At 40.2% G+C, this 24414-nt stretch overlaps 1 protein-coding gene across 7 annotated transcripts in view; it reads left to right on the top strand.

The window, feature by feature from the left end:
* Window positions 1–24414, top strand: part of LOC126278064 (eyes absent homolog 2) — a 1079207-nt gene that overhangs the window by 1033521 nt on the left and 21272 nt on the right. For all 7 annotated transcript variants that reach the window (XM_049977884.1, XM_049977885.1, XM_049977886.1 and 4 more), the window contains 4 exons: window positions 3763–3936; window positions 8792–8939; window positions 14812–14918; window positions 18273–18580. In XM_049977884.1, the coding sequence (XP_049833841.1) occupies window positions 3763–3936; window positions 8792–8939; window positions 14812–14918; window positions 18273–18580 (737 nt within the window). The remainder of the gene's footprint in view (window positions 1–3762; window positions 3937–8791; window positions 8940–14811; window positions 14919–18272; window positions 18581–24414) is intronic.

Raw genomic sequence — 24414 nt, 5'->3', positions numbered from 1 at the left:
GCTATGCATGAAACACAATTCGTGAAGATCACTGGCTAGAGGCTGGTATGAAAGTACACTCTAAGACAAAAAAAAAATTATCACTTCTCTAATACTAACTCTTCACAACAAATTTTATGGAGAGTATCCACATATACCATTGAATGGATCTGTAAAGTTATATCATTCTACGACTTATAGTTCAGGAGATATGACGTCATAAACAAAAAAACAACGCACCACGAAGGAATTATCCAAATGGGTCAAAAGTCGGTATATGTAATAATTACAGTTTAAGAAAAATTGAATGATTTATGCAAGAGAGAGACACACACAAATTGAGCAAGTCAATAACGTGTTGGTTCACCTCTCGCCCTTATGCAAGCAGTTTTTCGGCCTGGCATTGATTGACAGAGTTGTTCGATGTCCTCCAGATAGATGTCGTGCCAAATTCTGTCCAATCGGTGCGTTAGTCCGTCAAAATCCCGAGCTGGGTGGAGGGCCCTGTCCATAATGCTTCAAACGTTCTCGATTGGAGAGAGATCCGGCGACCTTGCTGGCCAGGATCGGATTTGGCAAGCACGAGGACAACCAGTAGAAACTCTCGCCGTGTGCAGGCGGCCGTTATCTGCTGAAACGTAGGCCCAGACATGTCTCCAGATACGTCTTCGCTGGTCATCAGGGTGCAGTTCGAAGCTGGACCCATCACTAAAGACAATTCTAATCAGACAGTGAGATTCCGGACGGAAGACGTGTCTGAAGGCGCCCCAGACAACGTTGGGATATCAAACTGACTGGTTGCCCGCCATAACATCCAGGGATGGTGGTCTGGGGTGCCATTTCTTTTCGTAGCAGGACACCTTTGGTTGTCATCCGCGGCATCCTTATAGCACAGCCGTACATCAACGATATTCTACGCCCCGTTTTGCTGCCGTTCATAGTAAGCCATCCTGGGCTTACATTTCAGCAAGACAATGCCCTCCCGCACACGACGAGAATTTCTACTGCTTGTCTTTGTGCTTACCAAACTCTACTTTGGCCAGCAAGGTCGCTTCTTCCCTACCCAATTGTGAACGTAGAGCATTAAGGGTAGGGCCCTCCAACCATCTCGGAATTTCGACGATCTAATATGCCAATTGGACAGAATCTGGCACGATATCCCTCAGGAGGACATCCAACAACTTTGTCAGTCAGTGCCCTAATTTCTCTTAAGTGTGCGTAAGCATCACATCTACCAATTTCCCTTGCATTCGGGCAGTTCCATCAAGTTTTTTTTTTTAAAAAAAAGAGAAAAAAAAGAAAAACGATGTATACGTCTTCCCATTCATACCAGACAATCTCAGTGAGTGACAAAGCAGATGATCGGCCAGGTCAGTCTATGATCCAGACATTCCTCAGGGCTTTGGTGTTGTGAAATGCAGTGTGTAGAGTCTCGTATTATCGCGCTGTAAATCGTTAAAGAAGGGTATGCGAACAGGCTACTGTATCCTGTTATCATGTCCAGTAGCTCTCCACACAACGGTTCTAGGAGTTGGAGCCTCTTGAGAAACGCTGCCTCCTTTACCTTTCACCAGGTTGTCTATGGACTCGGTGCTAATCTGACTGCCACAAAGAGAAGCAAGTCTCATCTCTGAACACAACAGAACCCCGCTCAGTGTCCCAGTGGAATCTGGCTCTACGCGATGCAAGTCTCTGCTGTCTGTGGTATGGTATCAGTGGTAAAAGGCCCGTGATGTGGACCTCGCTTCCAGTAATCTGATCCCAACAGCTCGAGGTGACACTGGGCGTGTAACCTTAAACTGGAGTTCAGCAATTGCCGTCCGTCTACTCTTCAGAGCCAGTGGAAGGAACAGTGCTAGGAAATCGTTGTGTTGTAGCTCTGGAATATCCGCGCCTGCTCTTCTTGCCGCGTTATTACCCTGAGTCCATTTCATCACCACTACCCGTTCTGCAGTCACTGCACTACAACCAGTTGTGTGTGTGATTTGTCGGTAAGCAGCAAGTGCAGGTGCTTTGGGTATGCTGTGCGGAGATTTTGGCCTGAAAAGCTGCAGTAACGTTAGATATTGTGGCAGTTCTCATACGAGGTGTGGGAGAAAAGTAATGAGACTGATTAATTAACTACCAAAGTTTTAATTTTTTTCAGATAACAATGTTGTTCACTTCAAAGTAGTTCGCTTCGGCAACTGTACACAGGCAGAGTCATTGTTCCCAGTCTTGGTAGCAGCGCTGAAAGGCTTCAACTGGTAGGGACTGTAACATGTGGATCACATTCTTTTGAATGTTCTCCAGAGTCCCGAAACGATGTCCTCTTACGATATTTCTCCATTTAGAAAAAAAAGTCACAAGGACTCCGATCAGCTGATTAGGCGGGATCTGGAGCAACAGGAAAGCCTTTTGAGGTTAAAAATTCCATGACGGAAGTAGCTGTGTGACATGGGTCGTTGTTATGATGCAGCCTACTCAGTTCACTCTTTACCTGAGCCTTTCAAGGACATCTTTGTAAAACGCTTGGTTAACAGTTTGTTGTGGAGGAACAAATTCTTTGTGCTCGATACTCCTACTGTCAAAAAAAGCAAATCAGCATAATTTTGATCTTTAATTTTCTCACTAAAGTTTTTTTTCGGTCGAAAAGATGTCTCAGTGTGCTCTTAGTCTCACGATCGTACTAAAAAAATCTAAGATTCATCACCTGTGATCACACGATTGAACCATTCATGCTCTTTGGCGATTCTCTCAAGAAGATCAACGCATACGTCTCTTCGATCGTCCTTCTGCTCAGTTGTGAGGTCTTTTGGCACCATTTTAGCACAAACCTTTCACATGTGCAAAACTTCCGTCAAAATTTGATGAATGGTGAATACTTTCAAGTTTAGCAGGTCACCCGTCATCCTTAGTACTGAACGTCGGTCTGATCTCAGAAGAGCAGCTCGCAGAAGTTCACATTTTTTGTAGATTTTTGAAGTTGAAAGTCTCCCTGAGTGAGGTTTATGTACAACGTATTCTCGGCCTTCCAAAAATGGTTTGTGCCATGGAAAATCCTGTTCTCTTGACAAGATATGTTCCCTGTAGGCCTCTTCCTACTTGTCAGAGGTAACACTTTAAGGCTTCCCAACTTTAATGCAAAACTCAATTGCATAACGCTGCTCTAAATTCCGTTGTTCCATTTTCGTAACGCACAACAAAAACACAACTTCACTGATGGCGCTCTCAAAAATCATGTTATGGCTATTTGGAACATCTGGAAGGGATGAACAGACCGGTCTACACAAGTAGAACAACACAGCATTGCCAGATCGCTCGCAGTATTGGCGGTCTCATTACTTTTTTCACACACGCGTACCAGTCTTCATCTCTAAGAATGGCTTTCTTCTGTACTGAGAGTAAGCTCGCATAAGGATGAACTTTTGATCAGCGTATCCCACATGGAGGGGAATACTGGCGGTATCATTTGCCAGCGTTTATGATGTAACACTTCGCCGGCCGGGCTGGCCGTGCAGTTCTAGGCGCTACAGTCTGGAACCGCGTGACCGCTACGGTCGCAGGTTCGAATCCTGCCTCGAGCATGGATGTGTGTGATGTCCTTAGGTGAGTTAGGTTTAAGTAGTTCTAAGTTCTATGGGACTGATGACCTTAGAAGTTTCGTCCCATAGTTCTCAGAGCCATTTTTGTAACACTTCACATTCCTGTCTGTGTATTTTGTCTTACGGTACCATTAAGTAAATTTTTTAGCCTCAAAAGTACGAGCTTTGCCGCATAGACGCTGTGTGTGTGTGCGCGCAGGCGTGCCGGCGAGCGGCGGCTCTGGCTCGTCGGGTGCGCTGCAGGACGGCGGGGGTGGAGGAGGCGACGGGTCCGGGGGCGGCGCGTCGCCCGTGGGCGTCGGCGCCGGCGCGGGGGCGGCAGCAGCCGCCTTCTCCGCGGCCGCGTGGGCGGCCATGCCGGACTCGTCCAGCGGTCAGTACCACCTGTGTCCTCAACTTCCGCTGTGTGTAACTGTCGAGTTTGATATTAACGTTCATCAGTTAGAGATCAGAAATAGGCTGGCCGCATCAGGGTGATTCGAATAAAAGCATTAGCGACGGAAGATGGCAAAAAAAAAGGACGCCGCTCCCATGGAAGTACTGGGCGGAGGTGGGCAAACCCAGGACCGGTTTTAGGCCATGCGGGGCCTGTAGCACTGATGAAATGTCTATGCCATCACATTTTTTAAATGAATTGTTTTACTTCCATGTTGTTGTAGTTGTTGTTGTGGTCTTCAGTCCGGAGACTGGTTTGATGCAGCTCTCCATGCTACTCTATCCTGTACAAGCTTCTTCATCTCCCAGTACCTACCGCAACCTACATCCTTCTGAATCTGCTTAGTGTATTCATCTCTTGGTCTCCCTCTACGATTTTTACCCTCCACGCTGCCCTCCAATACTAAATTGGTAATCCCTTGATGCCTCAACACATGTCCAACCAGCCGATCCCTTCTTCTAGTCAAGTTGTGCCACAAACTTCTCTTCTCCCCAATCCTATTCAGTACTTCCTCATTAGTTACGTGATCTACCCATCTAATCTTCAGCATTCTTCTGTAGCATCACATTTCGAAAGCTTCTGTTCTCTTCTTGTCCAAACTATTTATCGTCCATGTTTCACTTCCACACATGGCTACAGTCCATCCAAATACTTTCAGAAACGACTTCCTGACACTTAAATCTATACTCGATGTTAACAAGTTTCTCTTCTTCAGAAACGCTTTCCTGGCCATTGCCAGTCTACATTTTATATCCTCTCTACTTCGACCATCATCTGTTATTTTGCTCCCCAAATAGCAAAACTCCTTTACTACTTTAAGTGTCTCATTTCCTAATCTAATTCCCTCAGCATCACCCGATTTAATTCGACTACACTCCATTATCCTCGTTTTGCTTTTGTTGATGTTCATCTTATATCCTCCTTTCAAGACACTATCCATTCCGTTCAACTGCTCTTCCAAGTCCTTTTCTGTCTCTGACAGAATTACAGTGTCATCGGGGAACCTCAAAATTTTTATTTCTTCTCCATGGATTTTAATACCTACTCCAAATTTTTCTTTTGTTTTCTTCACTGCTTGCTCAATATACAGATTGAATAACATCGGGGATAGGCTACAACCCTGTCTCACTCCCTTCCCACCCACTGCTTCCCTTTCATGCCCCTCGACTCTTCTAATTGCCATCTGCTTTCTGTACAAATTGTAAATAGCCTTTGGCTCCCTGTATTTTACCCCTGCCACCTTCAGAATGTGAAAAAGATCATTCCAGTCAACATTGTCAAAAGCTTTCTCTAAGTCTACAAATGCTAGAAACGTAGGTTTGTCTTTCCTTAATCGAGCTTCTAAGGTAAGTCGTAGGGTCAGTATTGCCTCACGTGTTCCGATATTTCTACGGAATCCAAACTAATCTTCTCCGAAGTCGGCTTCTACTAGTTTTTCCAATCGTCTGTAAAGATTTCGCGTTAGTATTTTGCAGCCGTGACTTATTAAACTGATAGTTCGGTAATTTTCACAACTGTCAACACCTGCTTTCTTGGGGATTGGAATTATTATATTCTTCTTGAAGTCTGAGGGTATTTCGCCTGTCTCATACATCTTGCTCACCAGGTGGTACCATACTTCCATGTAATTCGTCTGATAAAATTGTATTCCACAAATTTAGTCATTGACAGATTTTACGCCACTCAATTTCTAAATTATTATCAGACTTAGACATTCAGACTCAGTGTGTGGGTGGGAATTATTGGCGATCGCCTCGTGGGACCAGTCATCCTTCCACATCACTTCACAGGCGAAGCGTATCTGCTCGTTTTGCGGGTGACCCTGCCTCCACTGATGGAGCACGTGCTTTTGGTGGTACGAAGGGTAATCTGGCTACTATATGATGGTGCTCCAGTTCACTTCCGCATGTCCGTGCAGAGATATCTTGATAATATCTACGCCCCCCACACATTGCAGCTGAACCTTTGCTGATGTTCCACTGCCACCATACCACTAAAACAGCAGTGCAGACAGAGCGTTCCCACTTGCCTGGTGACCTCTGTTGTTCCTTATCCTCTTATCCTGAAGATCGTTCACATTTGATGGAAAGGAAGTCGAGACAGAATAATGAAGTTTTATAGGAAAATGTTGTCACTCATATGAGAGCGTACCATACTCGTGAGTCAGTTTGCCCACTGGAGATCAGCCACGTTACATAAAGACGAATCTCGAGCTAAAAAGAGTAATTAAAAATTTGTTAAGCAGGATTCAAAAACACGAAGGGGTGTATGAGTTCATGTGCTGAATGGAGGTAAAGTTACTCTCTATCCTTAAAATACAGACAAGGAAAAACAGAACGTAAAAGTGAATAAGTGAATTCCGTCTTTTTTTGCATCTATCAGCAACGTCCCCCATCACCAGTTCCTTAAAGAATCGGATTCTCATGCTTAAAACAGCTTCAAATTTGTGACTACTTTAGAAATGAGTTACTGTGTTGAAAAAATCCTAAGACAAAAAGAACGACGCATGATGAAAGAATTATCCGAATGGAATGGAAATCGCTATCGGTAGATGTGATGTACATGTACAGATAAACAAATGATTATAATTTCAGAAAAACTGGATATATTTTTATTTTCAAGAGAAAGAACTTAATGAATTGGGCAAGTCAATAACGCATTGGTCCATCTCTGGCTCTCATGCAACATTATTCGGCTTGGCATTGATTGACAGAGTTGTTGGATGTCCTCCTAAGGGATATCGTGCCAAATAATGTCCATTTGGCGCGTTAGATCGTCAGACATCCGAGTTGGTTTGAGGGGCCATCCCATAATGCTTGTCCTCAATTGGGGAGAGATCCGGCGAATTTGTAGGCCAAGGCTGGGTTTTGCAAACATGAAGACAACCAATACAAACTCTCGCCATGGACGGGTGGGAATTATCTTGCTGAAATATAAGCCCAGGATACCTTGCCATGAAGGGCAACAAAACGGGGTGTAGAATACCGTCGACGTACCGCTGTGCTGTAATGGTGCCGCGGTTGACAACCAAAGGGATCCTGCTGTGTAAAGAACTGGCATCCCAGACCCTCACTCCTGGTTGGTGGGCCTTGTGGCGGGCGACAGTCATGTTGGTATGCCGCCGCTCTCTAGGGCGCCTCCAGAAGCTTCCTCGCTGGCCATCGGGGCTCAGTTCCAAGCGGGTCTCTTCAATGAAGACAATCCTACTGTAGTCGGTAATATTCCAGGCCAAAGACGTTTCTGGAGACACCCCGAGCAATGTGGGGCACCAATCTGACTGTCGCCCGCCATACGTCCGACAACCAGGAGTGATGGTCTGGGGAGCCATTTCATTTCAACCGCGGCACCCTTATAGCACAGCCATACATCAACGATATTCTACGTCCCATTTCGTTGCCCTTCATGACAAGCCATCCTGGGTTTATATTTCAGCAAGATAATGCCGTTCCGCACACGCCAAGAATTCTACTGCTTGCCTTCGTGCTTGCCAAATCCTAGCTTGGCCAACATGTTCGCCGGATCTCTCTCCCCGATGGAGAATGTTTGGAGCATTATGGGCAGGGCCCTTCAACCAGCTCGGGATTTTGACGATCTGGTGCGCCGATTGGGCAGAATTTGGTACGACATCCATCCGGATGAAATCAAACAACTCTGTAAATCAATGTTTGGTCGAATAACTGCTTGCATAAGCTCCAGAGGTGAACCAACACGTTATTGACTTGCTCAGTTTTTGAAGCTCTCTATCTTGAATAAATCTTCCAATTTCTCCTAAATGGTAATCATTTGTTTGTCTGTGCATGTTCATCACATCTACTGATTTCCGTCCCATTTGAATAAATGCGTCATGGTGCGTCGTTTTTTGTTAGTGACATCATATCTCCTCAACTATATGTCGCACAATGATGTAATTTTAGTCAGTTGTGTATGTAGACACCGTCTGCAAAATCTGTTTTCAAGAGTTAGTATTAGAGAAGTGATAAATTAAAACATTGTGCCTGATGCTGAAGTTTTATAGCATGAACAGTGAACATGTGGTAAGCAATAAACTTCGTTGCTTTCTTAATTTTGTGCTGTGTCAGCGATAAAAATTTTGGAAAGATTTTAAATCATCTACAAAGTTTGTTGGAAGCGGCAAAGTGCTGTCATTCTCAAATACTGGTGGTATTCTGTTATGGGGAATTTGTATGTCGTAATTGAAATTGCCTAAGATATATAAAGTTTCTCATTTTAATACTTGTGTTACTGTATTGAACTTTAACATAAAATTGTACTTCTTAATAAGTAGCTTACAACAGAAGTTAAATTTTTAAATTTGGTCAATAATTAGACAAAATACTGAAAAATCAAATTTTCTTTTGCCCCTATAAGCTGTTACACTAGGAGTGAATGACCATTTCAGCTAATTTGTAATATTTGTGTTCCTGAAGTTAACTGTAAAAAAAACCACAAACTATATACCTCTCAGTCTTATTCAATGTGATGTTTTTTTTTTGCATTTGTGGCTATGATTTGAACATGCATTGTGAATTTTGCTCATTAAAATTTTATCATCACTGTTATTTCTGTACAATAGTTTTGTGCAAAGCAAAACAAGAGAAATATGCCTGTAGAGGCAAATGAGTATAAACAGAATACTATAACATCAGTTTTTGTATTTTCATGGTTTAATGCCATTTGGCTATTAATTATGAATTTTGACCGTCAAAAAATGTTAGTAGAGCCCTTGGAAAAAAGTTTTGGAAAGTATTTCCACACATTGGTAACTCATTCTAAACAATTTCTCCGTTCACAGTTGTCAAAAGTGAAGGTCGCAGCCCGGGTCTGACTGAAACTTCATCACTGGGTCAAGATAGTCTATATTCTGACTCACTAACTGCCGCGTACAACACTTCGGATTCACAACATGCCTATGCTTCACCAACTCAGCAGTACTACACAAGGTAATTTCAGGAATGCCACATGCAAAAGAAACCCATTACGGGCAACCAGATAATACATACTAATTTTTATTGACATACACAACACCAATTTCTTTCAAATTATTCATGTGAAACTCAGTTCATTCCCTCGCTATTACAAAGAATAGTAAGTTTTGGAAGTTATAGTCACATTAAATATATAAATAATTAAATTGTTTTATTTGTACCTAATCTTAGATTACTGAAATGCCTTTTTGTGGTAAATAAGCATTCACTTTAGGAGCATTGAGGAATATATGCTGATGGAAAAACATTGACACACCAAGAAGGAATTATGTGACATAAACAAAAGTTGGTAAGCTTGTTTCTACATCTGAAAGATGATGTCTAATCAAATTTCATGCGAGTCGCAAAAGAGTGGCGCTAGTAGTGCCACTATGAGGATGCAAATCAGATTTAGTTCAAATAAATGCTGTAACGTTCATGAGCGTTAGTTACCTTTCAGATTGGATATGACAAGTTGATGTTAGTCAGGAATGTCTTGTATTTCAAAGGGGTCATGTAATAGGGCTACGAGAAACTGGATATTCTTTCTGTGATATTGCAGAAAGATTTGGTAAGAATGTAGCCACTGTACATGTTTGCTGGCTGCAGCAGTCGTGAGAATGTACAATAGCAAGACGACTGAGCACTGTGCGAACAAGGCCCCTGAAGTAGATGATACTCCATCAGAACTTTTCAGATCTTTGGAAGAGCTAGTTTTGACAAACTACTTCATCTGGTGTACAAGATATATGAAACAGGTGAATATATACCCTGAGGCTTCAGAACAAATGTAAATTTTTTGATTGCAAAAGAGGCAGGTGCTAACTGGTGTGAATACTACCAAACCATGTGTTTAATAAGTCATGGTTGCAAAACATTCACACAAATTATCTGCAGAAGAGTGGAAAAACCTCATGACTGCAGGGAAGATCAGTTTGGGTTTCAGAGAAATGTATGAACATGCAAGACAGTACTTACACCAAGTCTTATGTTAAAAGATTGGTTGAAGAAAGACAGACCTACATTTATAGCAGTTGTAGATTTAGAGAAAGCTTTTAACAACATTGAGTTGACTGCTTTATTTGAAATTTTGAAAGTAGCAGGGACAAAATACAGTGAGCAAAAGTGTTCCAAACATACACAGAAACCAGATAGCAGATAGAAGAGTTGATGGTAATGAAAGGGAAGCTGTAGTTCAGAACTGAGTGAAACAGAGTTTCAGCCTATTCCTGGTGTTCAATAAGCTGTGAAGGAATCTGAGGAGAAATTGTAAAGGATTTGAAGTTCAGGGGGAAGGAATAAAATCTTAGCAATTTACCAACAACATTGTAGTTCTGTTAGAGATGATAGAGAGGGCTTGGAGGAACAGTTGAACTGAATGGATAGTGTCATGAAAAGAGATTGTAAGATGAACATCAGCAAAAATAAAACAAGGGTTGTAATCGAATTATATTAGATGATAATGAGGGTAGGAAATGAGACACTAAAAATAGCAGATGAGCCATTTGAGCTATTTGGACCGAAAAATGTCTGGCAGTGGTCAAAGTAGAGAGAATATGAAAGGCAGACTGGCAATAGCAAGAAAACCATTTCTCAAAAAGAAGAATTTAACATTTAATACAAATTTTTAAGTATTAGGCAGTCTATCCAGGAGGTAATTGTCTGAGTGTAACCTTGTATGGAAATTAAATTTGGACAATAAACAGTTCAGACAAGAAGAGAATAGAAGCTTTTGCAATGTTGAAGATTAGGTGGGTAGATCAAATAAAAAATTACAAGGTACTGAATCAAATTGGTGGAAGAAAATTGTGGCACAACTTGACTAAGAGAATGGATCAGTTGATAATAGAAATCTTGAAGCATCAAGGAACTGTCAGTTTGGTAATGGGGGTAGGTGTGGGGAGTAATAATTGTAGAGGAAGACCAAACCTTGAATACAGTAAACGGGCTCTAATTGCAAATGTTATGCAAAGCTGAGGAGGCTTGCACAGAATAGCCTAGCATGGAGAGCTGCATCAGACCAGTCTTCAGACTGAATACCATAACAGCAACAATGCTCTTGTCACATTATTGAGCATACTTCTTGCTCTTCTCATGAATAATGCATGGAAATTTAGAAAATTGTTTGCTTCCATATATGCTTAGTTCAAATCTGTTATTAATAATCCATCTTTGTTTAGAGTTGTTGTCAGAAGTCTTCCTATTATTGTTGTGCTCTAATGTGACATGTACAAGTACATCTTGTCAACAGGAGGTCATAAAAGATGCTGCACTAACTCATTTGAGTTAGGAAATCTGTCACACAGACTTCTTGGATGTAATAGATTAGCATAACGAAGGAAAACTTAATGCAGATGATTTTGAATGTTTTTAATCTGAATTAGCATACTGTGCATTAATCACTGCCTCACATCAGTCTAGCATTTTGTAATTGGTCTCCTTCTTCATAAACAAGATTTTATTTGTGATATCCTGTCAATGAATTGCCACCTGCCATATTGATGTAAACGAGTGAATAATTTTGTCAAGGAAGAAAAGCTGTGACCTGTCACAAAGCTTAATGTTGATTGTTTTCCATTTGTTTTCATTGTGTTCATGTGATTCATATAGTAATGTATAACAAGTGTGAACTATATTTAAAAATATTTTTGTTTATTTTTCAGTGCAAAGTGCCTGTGTTATGTGTCTGATTCATTCAAATGAAACCACAGTCAAATTGTGCTCAAATTGCTTATTCAGGCAGTTTTTCCCAAGTAGCCATAGATAATGACATCATTTGGATAAAATATTTTTTTACAGTGTTTGTGCTATCGACCAAGGTGTTTCATACCCTGTCAGTCCAAAAAGTTTTAAGTCTGAATTAATGAAAAATAGAGAAAAGCTAAAATGGTGGTTTTAGTGCTTCAGGCATTCAACATAGTCTGCTACTACTTGATTCATATAACCGTGTGAAATTGTCAGAAAATTCCTCCTTTCAATGTTGTTAACCCACCTGTCATATTGGCATGAATGTAGGTTATGTCATAAAATTCATGTGAATTTATGCATGTTGTCATTTTGTGGTAGATTGTTATTGGTAACACCACATCTTGTCACCTGTAATGATTTTTTCCAGAAAATAATTGTCCACATTTTGCATTTAAGACAAGTCACAACACCTGTCCGTGAGTCATTTTTATTCAGAAGATAAATTTTGCTCAACTTTTCTCTTCTTCAAAACATTCTGTAGAATGGCATGAACACTTGATGTGTAGATGTTACTCCATTTTGATTTGTATCATGACAGTGTTGACACACTATATCCACACATCTACTATTTAACACTGCCTGCTCACAACTGACTGGTCAAATGCACATCTTTTGGTCAAATGGACATCTGTTGTTTACAGTTCCTAATTCAAGCTGCCTCTGTGGTTACTGTCCTGACATAACTTGTATACCAGTAATAAAATCAATCTCTGGACTTCCTAGATGGACAGTGTATACAACATAAACTTCAAAGGTCCAGTTACAGTTGTGTGGACCATTTCAAATTTATCTCTGCCCCTGTTAATGGGTCTTTATCAAGAACTTAGATGGTGTTTTTAAAGCCGGCTGCTGTGGCCGAGCGGTTCTAGGTGCTTCAGTCTGGAATCACATGACCGCTACGGTCACAGGTTCGAATCCTGCCTCGGGCATGGATGTGTGTGATGTCGTCGGTTAGTTAGGTTTAAGTAGTTCTAAGTTCTAGGGGACTGATGACCTCAGAAGTTAAGTCCCATAGTGCTCAGAGCCATTTGAACGATTTGGTGTTTTTAATGCTTCAGATGTTCTAGATAGTCTTCCCTAAAGTGAAATTGTGCTTTGTCTCTAGTGACTCCAGCATGAAAATACGATGAAATCCTAATCTTCCCTTCCAGTTGTTTTTAGTTTAGGAAAAGTTGACCTCTCTTTCTTAGAATATCTTTACTCTTACTTGACATCACCACTTACATTAGTTGTAAAAGTTAGTAGAAAAATATTTTTCAGTTAGTATAAATATTTAAAGCATGGACATGAATGTTTATTCAAAATATAGAATATTTGAATAATTTTGGAATAAAGGAGACCACTCACCAAAAAGGAGAAATGTTGAGTTAGTAGGCAGCAAAAAGAAAACTTGATAGTGTTGGAGCAATTTTTTTCAAGCTAGAGAAAAATTGACACACACACACACACACACACACACACACACACACACACACACACACACACACACACACACACACACACACACACACACACACAAGCTGGACAAACAACACCAGTGCTGTGTTTCAGCAAGTGGACTACAAACCATACACAACCTGAAAACAAATACTGACATAATCAGCCTCCCTGCAGACACCAAAAGCACCCTGTAGACCTACCTTCTGCATGTTCCCCAAAATCCACAAACCCAACAATTGTGCCATTGTAACTGGCTGTTATGCTTCCACTGAAAGAATTTTCACTCTTATTGACCAACACCTCAAACCAGCTGCCCGAAATCTAGCCACCCACATCAAAGGTACTAACCTCTTCCATCATCAACTCACCAACATCCCCAAGCCTTTACCTCCTGGATCCCTAATAATCACTGTTGATACCATCTTCCTATTCATTAACCTCCTTCATGCCCATGGCCTTGTAACTATCAAAAAGTACCTCTCCCAATGTCCTACAGACTCCAAACTCATCTAGCCATTCCTCATACACCTTGCCAACTATATCCTTATCCACAGCTACTTTTCCTTTGAAGGTTAGGTATACAAATGAATCCACATTGCAGTTAAGGGCACCTGCATGGCATCCTCCAGTGCCGATTTGTTTATGAACCATCTAGAGCAAACCTTCCTAGCCTCTCAAACCTCCCAACTCCTAGTCTGCTTCATGTTCATTAATGATATCTTCATGATCTGGACTCGGAGCAAGACACCCTATCCTCATTACTTCACAACCTAAATATCTCTCCCATCCGGTTCGCCTGGTCTTCTTCAACCCAGGGTGCCATCTTCCTGGATGTTGATCTCTACCTCTTTGATGGCTCCATCTGCACCACTGTCCACATTAACCCCACTAACCACCAACTGTACCTGAATTTTGAAAGCTGCCATCCTTTCCATACCAAAAAATCCATAATCATCCTGGGCTCAGTCTCCAATACTCCACTTTCCCCAAGCCTTGGACCCAACATTTTTTTCCTTTCTCCATCCTGTCACTCCCTCCCAAGTCCACAGATTACCTTCAGTGTGTGACACTCCTCACTCTTTCTGACAACCATGCCACCGCTCCCTGCTGCATTCCTAGCTGGGAAACTGGCTGCCTCCCTCTGAGATGCTAGCCATCCACCTCAACCCCCACTACCATTCTCAACCCCACTCCCATCCCCCACCCCCCACTCCTCTCGTTGTCTCCTGCCCCCCCCCCCACCCCGTCTTCTCTCTCTCTCTCTCTCTCTCTCTCTCTCTCTCTCTCTCTCTCTCTCTCTCTCTCTCTACCCCTACTGACACAACACCCACTGCAATGTAAACCAACTGCCAAAATGCTTCATTAAAGCTGTGCATCCAGCTGGCACCATGTAGAGGCATGAGCACACATGCATACTGTGTGTGTGTGTGTGTGTGTGTGTGTGTGTGTGTGTGTGTGTGTGTGTGTGTGTTCTTTACTGTAGCTTGAAAAGGGCTTACTCTGAAAGCTAGCAAGTTTCCTTCTTTTGTTTTGTTTGTGCATATCAATAATTCAGTGCTTTTCTAACAACGGATATTTGAATAATACAGTTTCATAATTCATTCAGGAGAGACTGAGATTAGACAGATGATTTAATATGATTCTGGCAATTGTTTTGCAGTATGCAGCAAGCATATGGCAGCCAACCATCAGCAGCCTATATGCAGAGTTCCAGTTTCTATAACACTTCAGCTTACAACATGCTGCAGCAGGGTTATGTGACTACAGGTAATTCTCCCCACTGCATTGTTCAGATGTCAGTGTTCTATACAACAAAAATTGTTTGTTTTAACAACCTTTCATCATTAATTAGCTCTTCAGTCTCATTATTCCATATTTTTCCCTAAACTATTTCTATATTATGTATATACCAAATTCTCCTTCATTTATTTTATTACATTAATTTCTGTATGTTATTTTATTTGTAATTCTGTGTTTGTTGTGGATAAGTGCCACAAATTGCTCTTATGGCTATAATTTGGTTTATTTATGTACCTCATATTTTTATAAGATAAGGTTCATGTGCAAAATTGCCATTTTAATGAAAAACTGTTGAAGATGACACACTGAGTTGCAACAGACACAATGATATGACTATTACATGTTTAGCTTTAGGCCAAAGCCTTTTTCAGAACAAGAGACAGACACACATTCATTCACACAAACATAGCACACCTCACAAACACATGACTCCTATCTCTGGCAGCTCAGACCAGAATGCCTTGCAAGTGTTTCAAGAAGCTTCTCAACACAACACACTTTTGTCACAAATAATTAAAGTTACAACAAACTGGAAAAGATCAATATATCTGAAAAGAAAGGCTCTATTGTGTATTCATACTTCTAAACATTTACAATTCTATTGTTTACGTTAATAATGTGTAAAGTTTTAAAGCCTGGTCAGGGCGATGTTAACATGACTCATGCGTGCAGGTACAACGTCATCTGCTGCGCCAGTATTTATAACATAATTTTCAGGGGTTCAGTGAGCTAAGCACTAAGAAAGTCTGTTGAAAGTGGAGAGACATGTGTTGGATGTTGCTCATTTAATTCCGAACTCAGTTTCTGCAAATAATTGTGCCACTTGTACTTTAGTTTGTGATCAAACAGTTAAACATTTCTATGTTTTTGCGTAGCTTAAAGATAAATGATCTGCTTCATCATGCTTACCTTTGTATTGAAGTAGTTTTGCAAGAAACTGATTAAACATAAACATTCGGCATCAGCACTTGGTCCCTGCTTTCTAATCTTCTTTGTTGCTGGTTTCGTGTGTGCTGTGGGTGGTACTGTGATGTCCATGCAATGTTCCTGCAATTGTTCTTTACACTTAGTTTTTAGCAACAGCGACTGAGAGAAAACTGTACACTCTGAAAGTTCAGTTGAGTATCTTTCACTGTTACCTGTCACCTGTTACTGCATTTCTTTCTTGAGGGAGGATTGTTTCATTTTGCTGATCATGCTTCTAGTGTACAATCCAGTAGCCTTGTATGTTCACTCCATGGCTGTGATTTGTACCTGTTCATGACCTGACTAGTGGAACCTTCTGCAGACTCTGTGTTTCATGTATGCATCTGTTTAGTTCTTCTTCATTTTCACGGTCTCAGGTGCAAATAAAAACTGTTTTGGTAATGTAATCACTAGGGAGATTTTAACAGTAAAATTAAACAAGTGCCTTTTGTGATATGCTACTGTTCTGACTCAAATATAAACTTATATTACATTATATTGTCCTCCACTATTGAGCATTCATGCTGTGAAATTTAAAAATTGTTCTTGCCAGTTATTGTTTTATTTAGTATCAAATGTTGTTTTTCCACATACCTGGCATCTAAATGCACAAACTGGACAGTCACATTTCCTCTTGAGACAGAACCTTCTATCATTCATAAGGCAGTAAAGCAATTGTGTATTGGAATTTGAAATCTTTTGTACAACTGCATAAGAAATTATCCAGTCCATGTCAACACTTTTAACAAACTGAGCCTGTCATGACCACAGAGTTATTCAGCTTAGAATTTGTAATGAAATTATCAGTACAGGAGCTATGTCGCATTTGCTATAATGGGCACTTTGAAAGACTACTACAGTATTACTTGTGAATTGCTGAATACCCTTAAAGAAAAGAGAACCAAGTGACACATTTTCAAAACTGTATCCAAGATCCAATTTTTATTTTTGCATTATCCGTACATAATTCAGTAGGTAAACACTTCACTGAGTGAAAATTTATGGGAACAACATTTTTTGGAGCAATGACAAAATTGTGCCAAAATATTTCTCATAAGGTCAGAGATATTGCTTGTATTGTATTATGAAACTGTTATGTGGAATAACATCTTTGGTTGTTAATGTTACATAAAATGATGGAAATAATTTATTTCAACATTAGGAATACCATGTGAATCTAAATAATTAATTTAAACTTAAATTAGGTATGTAATTGCCTGCCTTACATACAGTGTGATTTCAACAAAAGTGGCCATTCTTTCCATTTCAATTTTCTATGTATTGTTTTCCATTATGATCATACTGTTATGTACATACTTGGTGTAAACTATGCTGTAATATGCACTAATTAATTTCTAGTACTTAATACAGCACTGCACTTCAGTACATTTTATGTAAAATATTTCATGCATGTAAATTGAAATATTTGCAGAAATGTTTAATGTTTTGATTCAATTTAGCATCTGTATCCCTTTATACTTTCACTTCTTCAAAATATAATCTGCATCACCTGTAACATACAAGAAGTTGTACTTCCTCATCTCCTAGATAAACTTTTATTTCTATTTCCATGATTTCAAATGCATGCACTACACATTCACCAACAATGCAACTCTCTCTCCTGCCATAGCTGCCTCAGCTAACACTGTGAGAACACAACAGTTCAATGTGCCGGTAGCTGCATGGAGCTGCCAATCGTAGTGGTTAATCTCTGTTCTTAGACAAATGGTACTGCCTGCAGTGGCAGGTCATTGGCTCCTGTGTGAAAGCTGCCCTCTGTGTGACTGACACAGTGCAATAATGAGCACTTCAGTGATGCAGCCTAGTTGCCATGGCTCTAGGCAACATGCCGTGCTGCCAGGACATGTTCTGTCTGGCCAATGTTTGCATTTCATTAACCTCTACAAAACTGTTGACAGACAGAGAGTTTATTTGAGCTATGCTGCAGTTTGACCTAAATAATAAGCATGCCAACTACTTTTTAGTGACAAGAACAGTGAACATTCTCTTCACAAGCAATGTAAAGAAAAGTCCTCCAGAAGTTGAGGCTTTGCACCTCTACTTTCAGTGTTAAAAAAGCAAACTTGAAAACCACAATTTAAGCAAGGAGCTTCATTTCTTATGTTAACTCTCAGGAAGTACTTCTGTAAAGAAATGAAATTAGTTCTCAGTTTTCAAATTTATGTAAACACGGGATGCTACCAACAGAAAAACAACTTATTCAGCTTATGATCAGATTATTGTGTTGTCTATATGGCATCAAAATCAATATGAAATTAGCCCTCCTCACCATACCTATTAAATTCAGGAAAAAATTATATTTCATGAATGTTTCCTCTTCACATGTTACCACAGGAAATTCTCGAAACCTGACTGGTGGCAAAGTTAGCTCTGGTCCCTCGTCATCAGGCTCGCCCAGCTACCTGAGCGCGTACACTTCTGCCAGCAGTGCAGCAGCAAGTTCCTTTGGTGCTGCTGTGAATTCTGCAGCAGCTGCTAGCTCGCACCACACTGGCCAGACAGCTGTTGGTAGTGGCAGCACTGCCAGCAGCTCGGCTGCTGCCTATGCAGCCTACAACACTTCTGGTTACAGCTGCTCAGCAGGAGCTACATCTGCTGCAGGATTCTCGACGTCAGCACAGGCTTTCAGCACCACTCAACAAGTATGTGACTGTAGATGTAACCATTTTAATTTGCTATGTCTTCATAATGCTGTGTTATTGCAGAGGCATAGATCATTATCTTATCAATACTTTTATTTTCAATAAGATTGCTTCAGGATCATTGACATGAATATTTAGATGAATATACCTTTAGACAGGTCTTAAAGACTTCTATCACACTCTATAGTATTCTCAGTATAATGAAAAGGATAGATTACCACTCATAAGAAAGGAGACATTTTGAGTTGCAGATAGGTACAACAAAAAGACTGTTACATGTTGAGCTTTCAGCCGCAGCCTTATTCAGAATAGAAAACACAAACACATATTCGCACAAGCAAGCACACATCATCCACAAACGACCACTATCTCCAGCCGCTGTGGTCAGAAGTCTGCTTCCAGTAAGTTGAACCGGACGTGAGTTCCTTGGTTCAGAAATTACTGTTATTGACATTCATTTCACTCATAGCTGTTTCTGACTGCAGCTTATGGGTTACAGCTTTTTGATAATGCATTTAGAAGCTAAAACTTCATTTTCAGGACAACATTAGCATATATGGGTGTTGCATCTGCTTCAGTTAATTATCTAGCAATAAATGAAGGATGCATTTTTAGTTTTATGAGAAAAATGTCTCAGACAAGATCAGTGAACAAATAAAGTATTGTTAGTGATTAGTTTCATTTGCTCACAAAATTTTTGTCATTGTGCCAGTGAAAAACTTTCAAATTTGCGCATACACTTCATATAATGTAATATATTTATGTCTGTTCCACAATATTCAAATGAGAAACTTTTATTTATGATTCTAGCCTCTATTAAACAATTAGTGTTATATTACGTACTTTTACATAAATAGATGAAATAAAATGGAATAAAATTAATCAGAAGAATGGCAACTATTCGAGGGCAGCCCCAAAAGTAAAGTCTCCTATATTTTTAGACATACAAATAACATTTTAATTTCTGTAATAGTTACATGATTTTAAAAGTTGAAAGATGTTTTCTTTTTCTACATAACTGCCATTTTGGTCAATGCATTTCTGTAGACACTGTGACAGTTTTACAATGTCCATGTCATAGCAGGTCATCACCATGTCCTTCAGCAAAAGTTTCACTTTATTGTCAGAGCAGAGCTGCTGATCAGAAAAATGCTCCTTCAACTTAGGGAACAGGTGGTAGCTGCTCAGTGCCAAGTCTGGACTGTTTGGTGCAAGGGTGATGATATACTAACCAAAGTTTTGCAGGACATCAACATTTCGACATACATGTGCAGGCAGGCATTGTCATGCAGATTGCTTACACCCTTGCTCAGCACTTCTATTTCTAGTACTGAATTGCCCTTCTGAGTTTTTCCAGCGTTTCATAGTATTTGTCTGTATTTATTGTTGTCCCAGCAGGCAGAAACTCAACCAAGTGTATTCCTTTAGTTCAAAAATACAGTTTCCAAGATGTTACCAACAGCCTGTGCTTGAATTTTTGTGGCTTGGGCTAAGAGGGAAATTGCCACTTGCATGACTGTTGTTTGGTCTCTTGTGTAAAGTGGAACGCCCAGTATTTATCAGCTGTGACAGCTAAGTCCAAGAAGTTATCCTTTTGTCTTCATAGTGGAGAAGAAATTCATAAGAAGAATCAGCTTGTTGACGATTGTGGTATTCTGTCAGCATACACAGTACAAATCTTGTATATACCTTCTGACATTGCAACTTTTCCATTAAAACCCTGTAGACAGTGCTTTGGGAAACTTCAGAAACCAAAATGCAGAGAGCATCCAGACTAACCCTGCAACTTGTACATATGATTTCTTCAACTTTTGAAACCATATCATAGTAAATTGATGCCCGATCACTCCTTTCTTCATAATGAATTTCAGTATGAACAGCTGTAAACTCTCTACACCACTTGTGAATTTTTCTGATATCCTTGCATGACTGTCCATATGCTTCTGTCAATTGGTCTCAAATTTAAACCAGTTTAACATCTTGGGCACCCAAAAATCAAAAATGGTATGAGCTTTACGCTTCGTAATGTTCCATGGGAGCTCCAATTTGAATGGCTGTGAAGCACATGCATGCTTATTTGGAAGTGAGGAAGCATCAATTACAACAGTGTGGCCAACAGCCACACAAAGAATTTCCCTGTATCCCAAATACTTTGGAGACCTTTCTTTTGGAATTGCCCATGAAATTTACTATTTTTTACACCATGCACATACTTCTCAAAATTTGGCATGCTTGTTCTGTGTAACCAAAGTACTCACAATAATTTCTACATATACACACAATGGCCACAAGCCACCATATGGTACATGGCAGAGGACACCTTGTACCATTGGTAGTCGTTCACTTGCCTGTTCCACCAGAAAATGGAGTGAGGGAAAGAACGACTGTCTATATGCTTCCATACAAACCCTGTTTTCTGTTTTCCTATCTTTACAGTGGTATGTGTGAGATATTGGTGGTGGTAAGATCGTTCTGCAGTTTGTTGCAATTGTTGGTTCTCTGAATTTTCTCAATAGTTTTTCAAAAAAAGAATATCTTCTTCGCTCCAATGAATCCCATTTGAGTTCATTGAACATACATGTAATACTGTGTTGATTGAACCTACCAATAACAAATCTAGCACCATATCTCTTAACTGCTATGTTGTCTTCTTTTAATCTGACCTGGCAGCAAACACAAACACTTCAGCAGTACTCAGGCATGTGTTGCACAAGTGTTCTGTAAGTGGTCTCCTTTAAAGATGAGCTTAACTTTCCTATAGTTCTGCCAGTAAACCAAAGTTGACCATTCACTTTCCCTACAGCCTGTATTAGGTGCTCGTTCCATTCGATGTTGCTTTGCAATGTAATGCTTAGATGTTTAACTGATGTGACGGGTCAAGCAGTGTACCACTAATATTGAATTTGCCTATTAGATGCCCAGTTCACTGATCTGCAGTAAGTTACATTTTTCCACGTTTTGAGCAAGCTGCCACTCATCACACCAAACAGAAAATCTATTTGAGTCACCTTTATCCTTTTATAGCCAACTGATCACAACACATTCCAGCGTACTACATCATCATCAGCAAACAGTCATAGACTGCTACTCACAGTATACATCAGATCATTTCTGTAGGCTAAATGCTATCTGATCAAAAGTATTATCTTGGTTTAGCTGTGGGTATTCTTTTGTGTTTCCACTCACAATCACATCACCAACAGTTGACTTGGGCAGATTTAGAATGCTTGAAATGTCTGTGAAGGCTATGTTACTTGGGAGACATCCAATGACTAGTCCTCTTTCAAATTCACTGAGCTCTCCTGACTGGCCCATTTTGCTGTTACTGCTTTTCTGCTGACAAGACAACACTCCCTGCTTCCTTTTATAGCACATCCCTGGGGCATTCCTGATGGTACCATTGTCTCCAATGAATTCTCTCTTTTCAGGACAATATACTGGGTTCTGTCACTTAAAGTCTTCAGGCTACTCACATACCAAACATATTCCATATGCTTGGACCTTGAATAACAGTCTACTTTGTGCCACTGTGTCAAATGCTTTACAGAAATTATGAATATGGAATCTATCTGTTGCCCTTCATCCATGGTTCGAAGGATACTGTGTGCAAAAAGGCAAGATGATTTTTGCATGACTGAAACTTTCAAAATCCTTGTCGATTTCTGGATAGAAGTTTTTCTCTCTCAAGGTAATTTATTATATTTGATATTAGAATGTTGTTGTTGTTGTCTTCAGTCCTGAGACTGGTTTGATGCAGCTCTCCATGCTACTCTATCCTGTGCAAGCCGCTTCATCTCCCAGTACCTACTGCAACCTACATCCTTCTAAACCTGCTTAGTGTATTCATCTCTTGGTCTCCCTCTACTATTTTTACCCTCCACGCTGCCCTCCAATGCTAAATTTGTGATCCCTTGATGCCTCAAAACATGTCCTACCAACCGATCCCTTCTTCTAGTCAAGTTGTGCCACAAACTCCTCTTCTCCCCAATCCTATTCAATACCTCCTCATTAGTTACGTGATCTACCCATCTAATCTTCAGCATTCTTCTGTAGCACCACATTTCGAAAGCTTCTATTCTCTTCTTGTCCAAACTAGTTATCGTCCATGTTTCACTTCCATACATGGCTACACTCCAAACAAATACTTTCAGAAACGACTTCCTGATACATAAATCTATATTCGATGTTAACAAATTTCTCTTCTTCAGAAACGCTTTCCTTGCCATTGCCAGTCTACTTTTTATATCCTCTCTACTTCGACCATCATCACTTATTTTACTTCCTAAATAGCAAAACTCCTTTACTACTTTAAGTGTCTCATTTCCTAATCTAATTCCCTCAGCATCACCCGATTTAATTTGACTACATTCCATTATCCTCGTTTTGCTTTTGTTGATTTTCATCTTATATCCTCTTTTCAAGACACTGTCCATTCCGTTCAACTGCTCTTCCAAGTCCTTTGCCGTCTCTGACAGAATTACAATGTCATCGGCGAACCTCAAAGTTTTTATTTCTTCTCCATGGATTTTAATACCTACTCCGAAGTTTTCTTTTGTTTCCTTTACTGCTTGCTCAATATATAGATTGAATAACATCGGGGATAGGCTACAACCCTGTCTCACTCCTTTCCCAACCACTGCTTCCCTTTCATGTTCCCCCGACTCTAATAACTGCCATCTGGTTTCTGTACAAATTGTAAATAGCCTTTCGCTTCCTGTATTTTACCCCTGCCACCTTCAGAATGTGAAAGAGAGTATTCCAGTCAACATTGTCAAAAGCTTTCTCTAAGTCTACAAATGCTAGAAACGTAGGTTTGCCTTTTCTTTATCTTTCTTCTAAGATAAGTCGTAAGGTCAGTATTGCCTCACGTGTTCCAACATTTCTACGGAATCCAAACTGATCCTCCCTGAGATCCGCATCTACCAGTTTTTCCATTCGTCTGTAAAGAATTTGCGTTAGTATTTTGCAGCTGTGACTTATTAAACTGATAGTTCGGTAATTTTCACATCTGTCAGCACCTGCTTTCTTTGGGATTGGAATTATTATATTCTTCTTGAAGTCTGAGGGTATTTCACCTGTCTCATACATCTTGCTCACCAGCTGGTAAAGTTTTGTCATGACTGGCTCTCCCAAGGCCGTCAGTAGTTCTAATGGAATGTTGTCTACTCCGGGGGCCTTGTTTCGACTCAGATCTTTCAGTGCTCTGTCAAACTCTTCACGCAGTATCTTACCTCTCATTTCGTCTTCATCTACATCCTCTTCCATTTCCATAATATTGTCCTCAAGCACATCGCCCTTGTATAAACCTTCTATATACTCCTTCCACCTTTCTGCCTTCCCTTCTTTGCTTAGAACTGGGTTGCCATCTGAGCTCTTGATATTCATACATGTGGTTCTCTTCTCTCCAAAGGTCTCTTTAATTTTCCTGTAGGCAGTATCTATCTTACCCCTAGTGAGATAAGCTTCTACATCCTTACATTTGTCTTCTAGCCATTTTGCACTTCCTGTCGATCTCATTTTTTAGACGTTTGTATTCCTTTTTGCCTGCTTCATTTACTGCATTTTTATATTTTCTCCTTTCATCAATTAAATTCAATATTTCTTCTGTTATCCAAGGATTTCTAGCATCCCTCGTCTTTTTACCTACTTTATCCTCTGCTGCCTTCACTACTTCATCCCTCAGTGCTACCCATTCTTCTTCTACTGTGTTTCTTTCCCCCATTGCTGTCAATTGTTCCCTTATGCTCTCCTTGAAACTCTGTACAACCTCTGGTTCTTTCAGCTTATCCAGATCCCATGTTCTTAAGTTCCCACCTTTTTGCAGTTTCTTCAGT

This window comes from Schistocerca gregaria, chromosome 6 (assembly GCF_023897955.1).
Source record: "Schistocerca gregaria isolate iqSchGreg1 chromosome 6, iqSchGreg1.2, whole genome shotgun sequence".
Lineage (NCBI taxonomy): Eukaryota > Metazoa > Arthropoda > Insecta > Orthoptera > Acrididae > Schistocerca > Schistocerca gregaria.
This window is presented reverse-complemented; position numbering and strand designations above follow the sequence as displayed.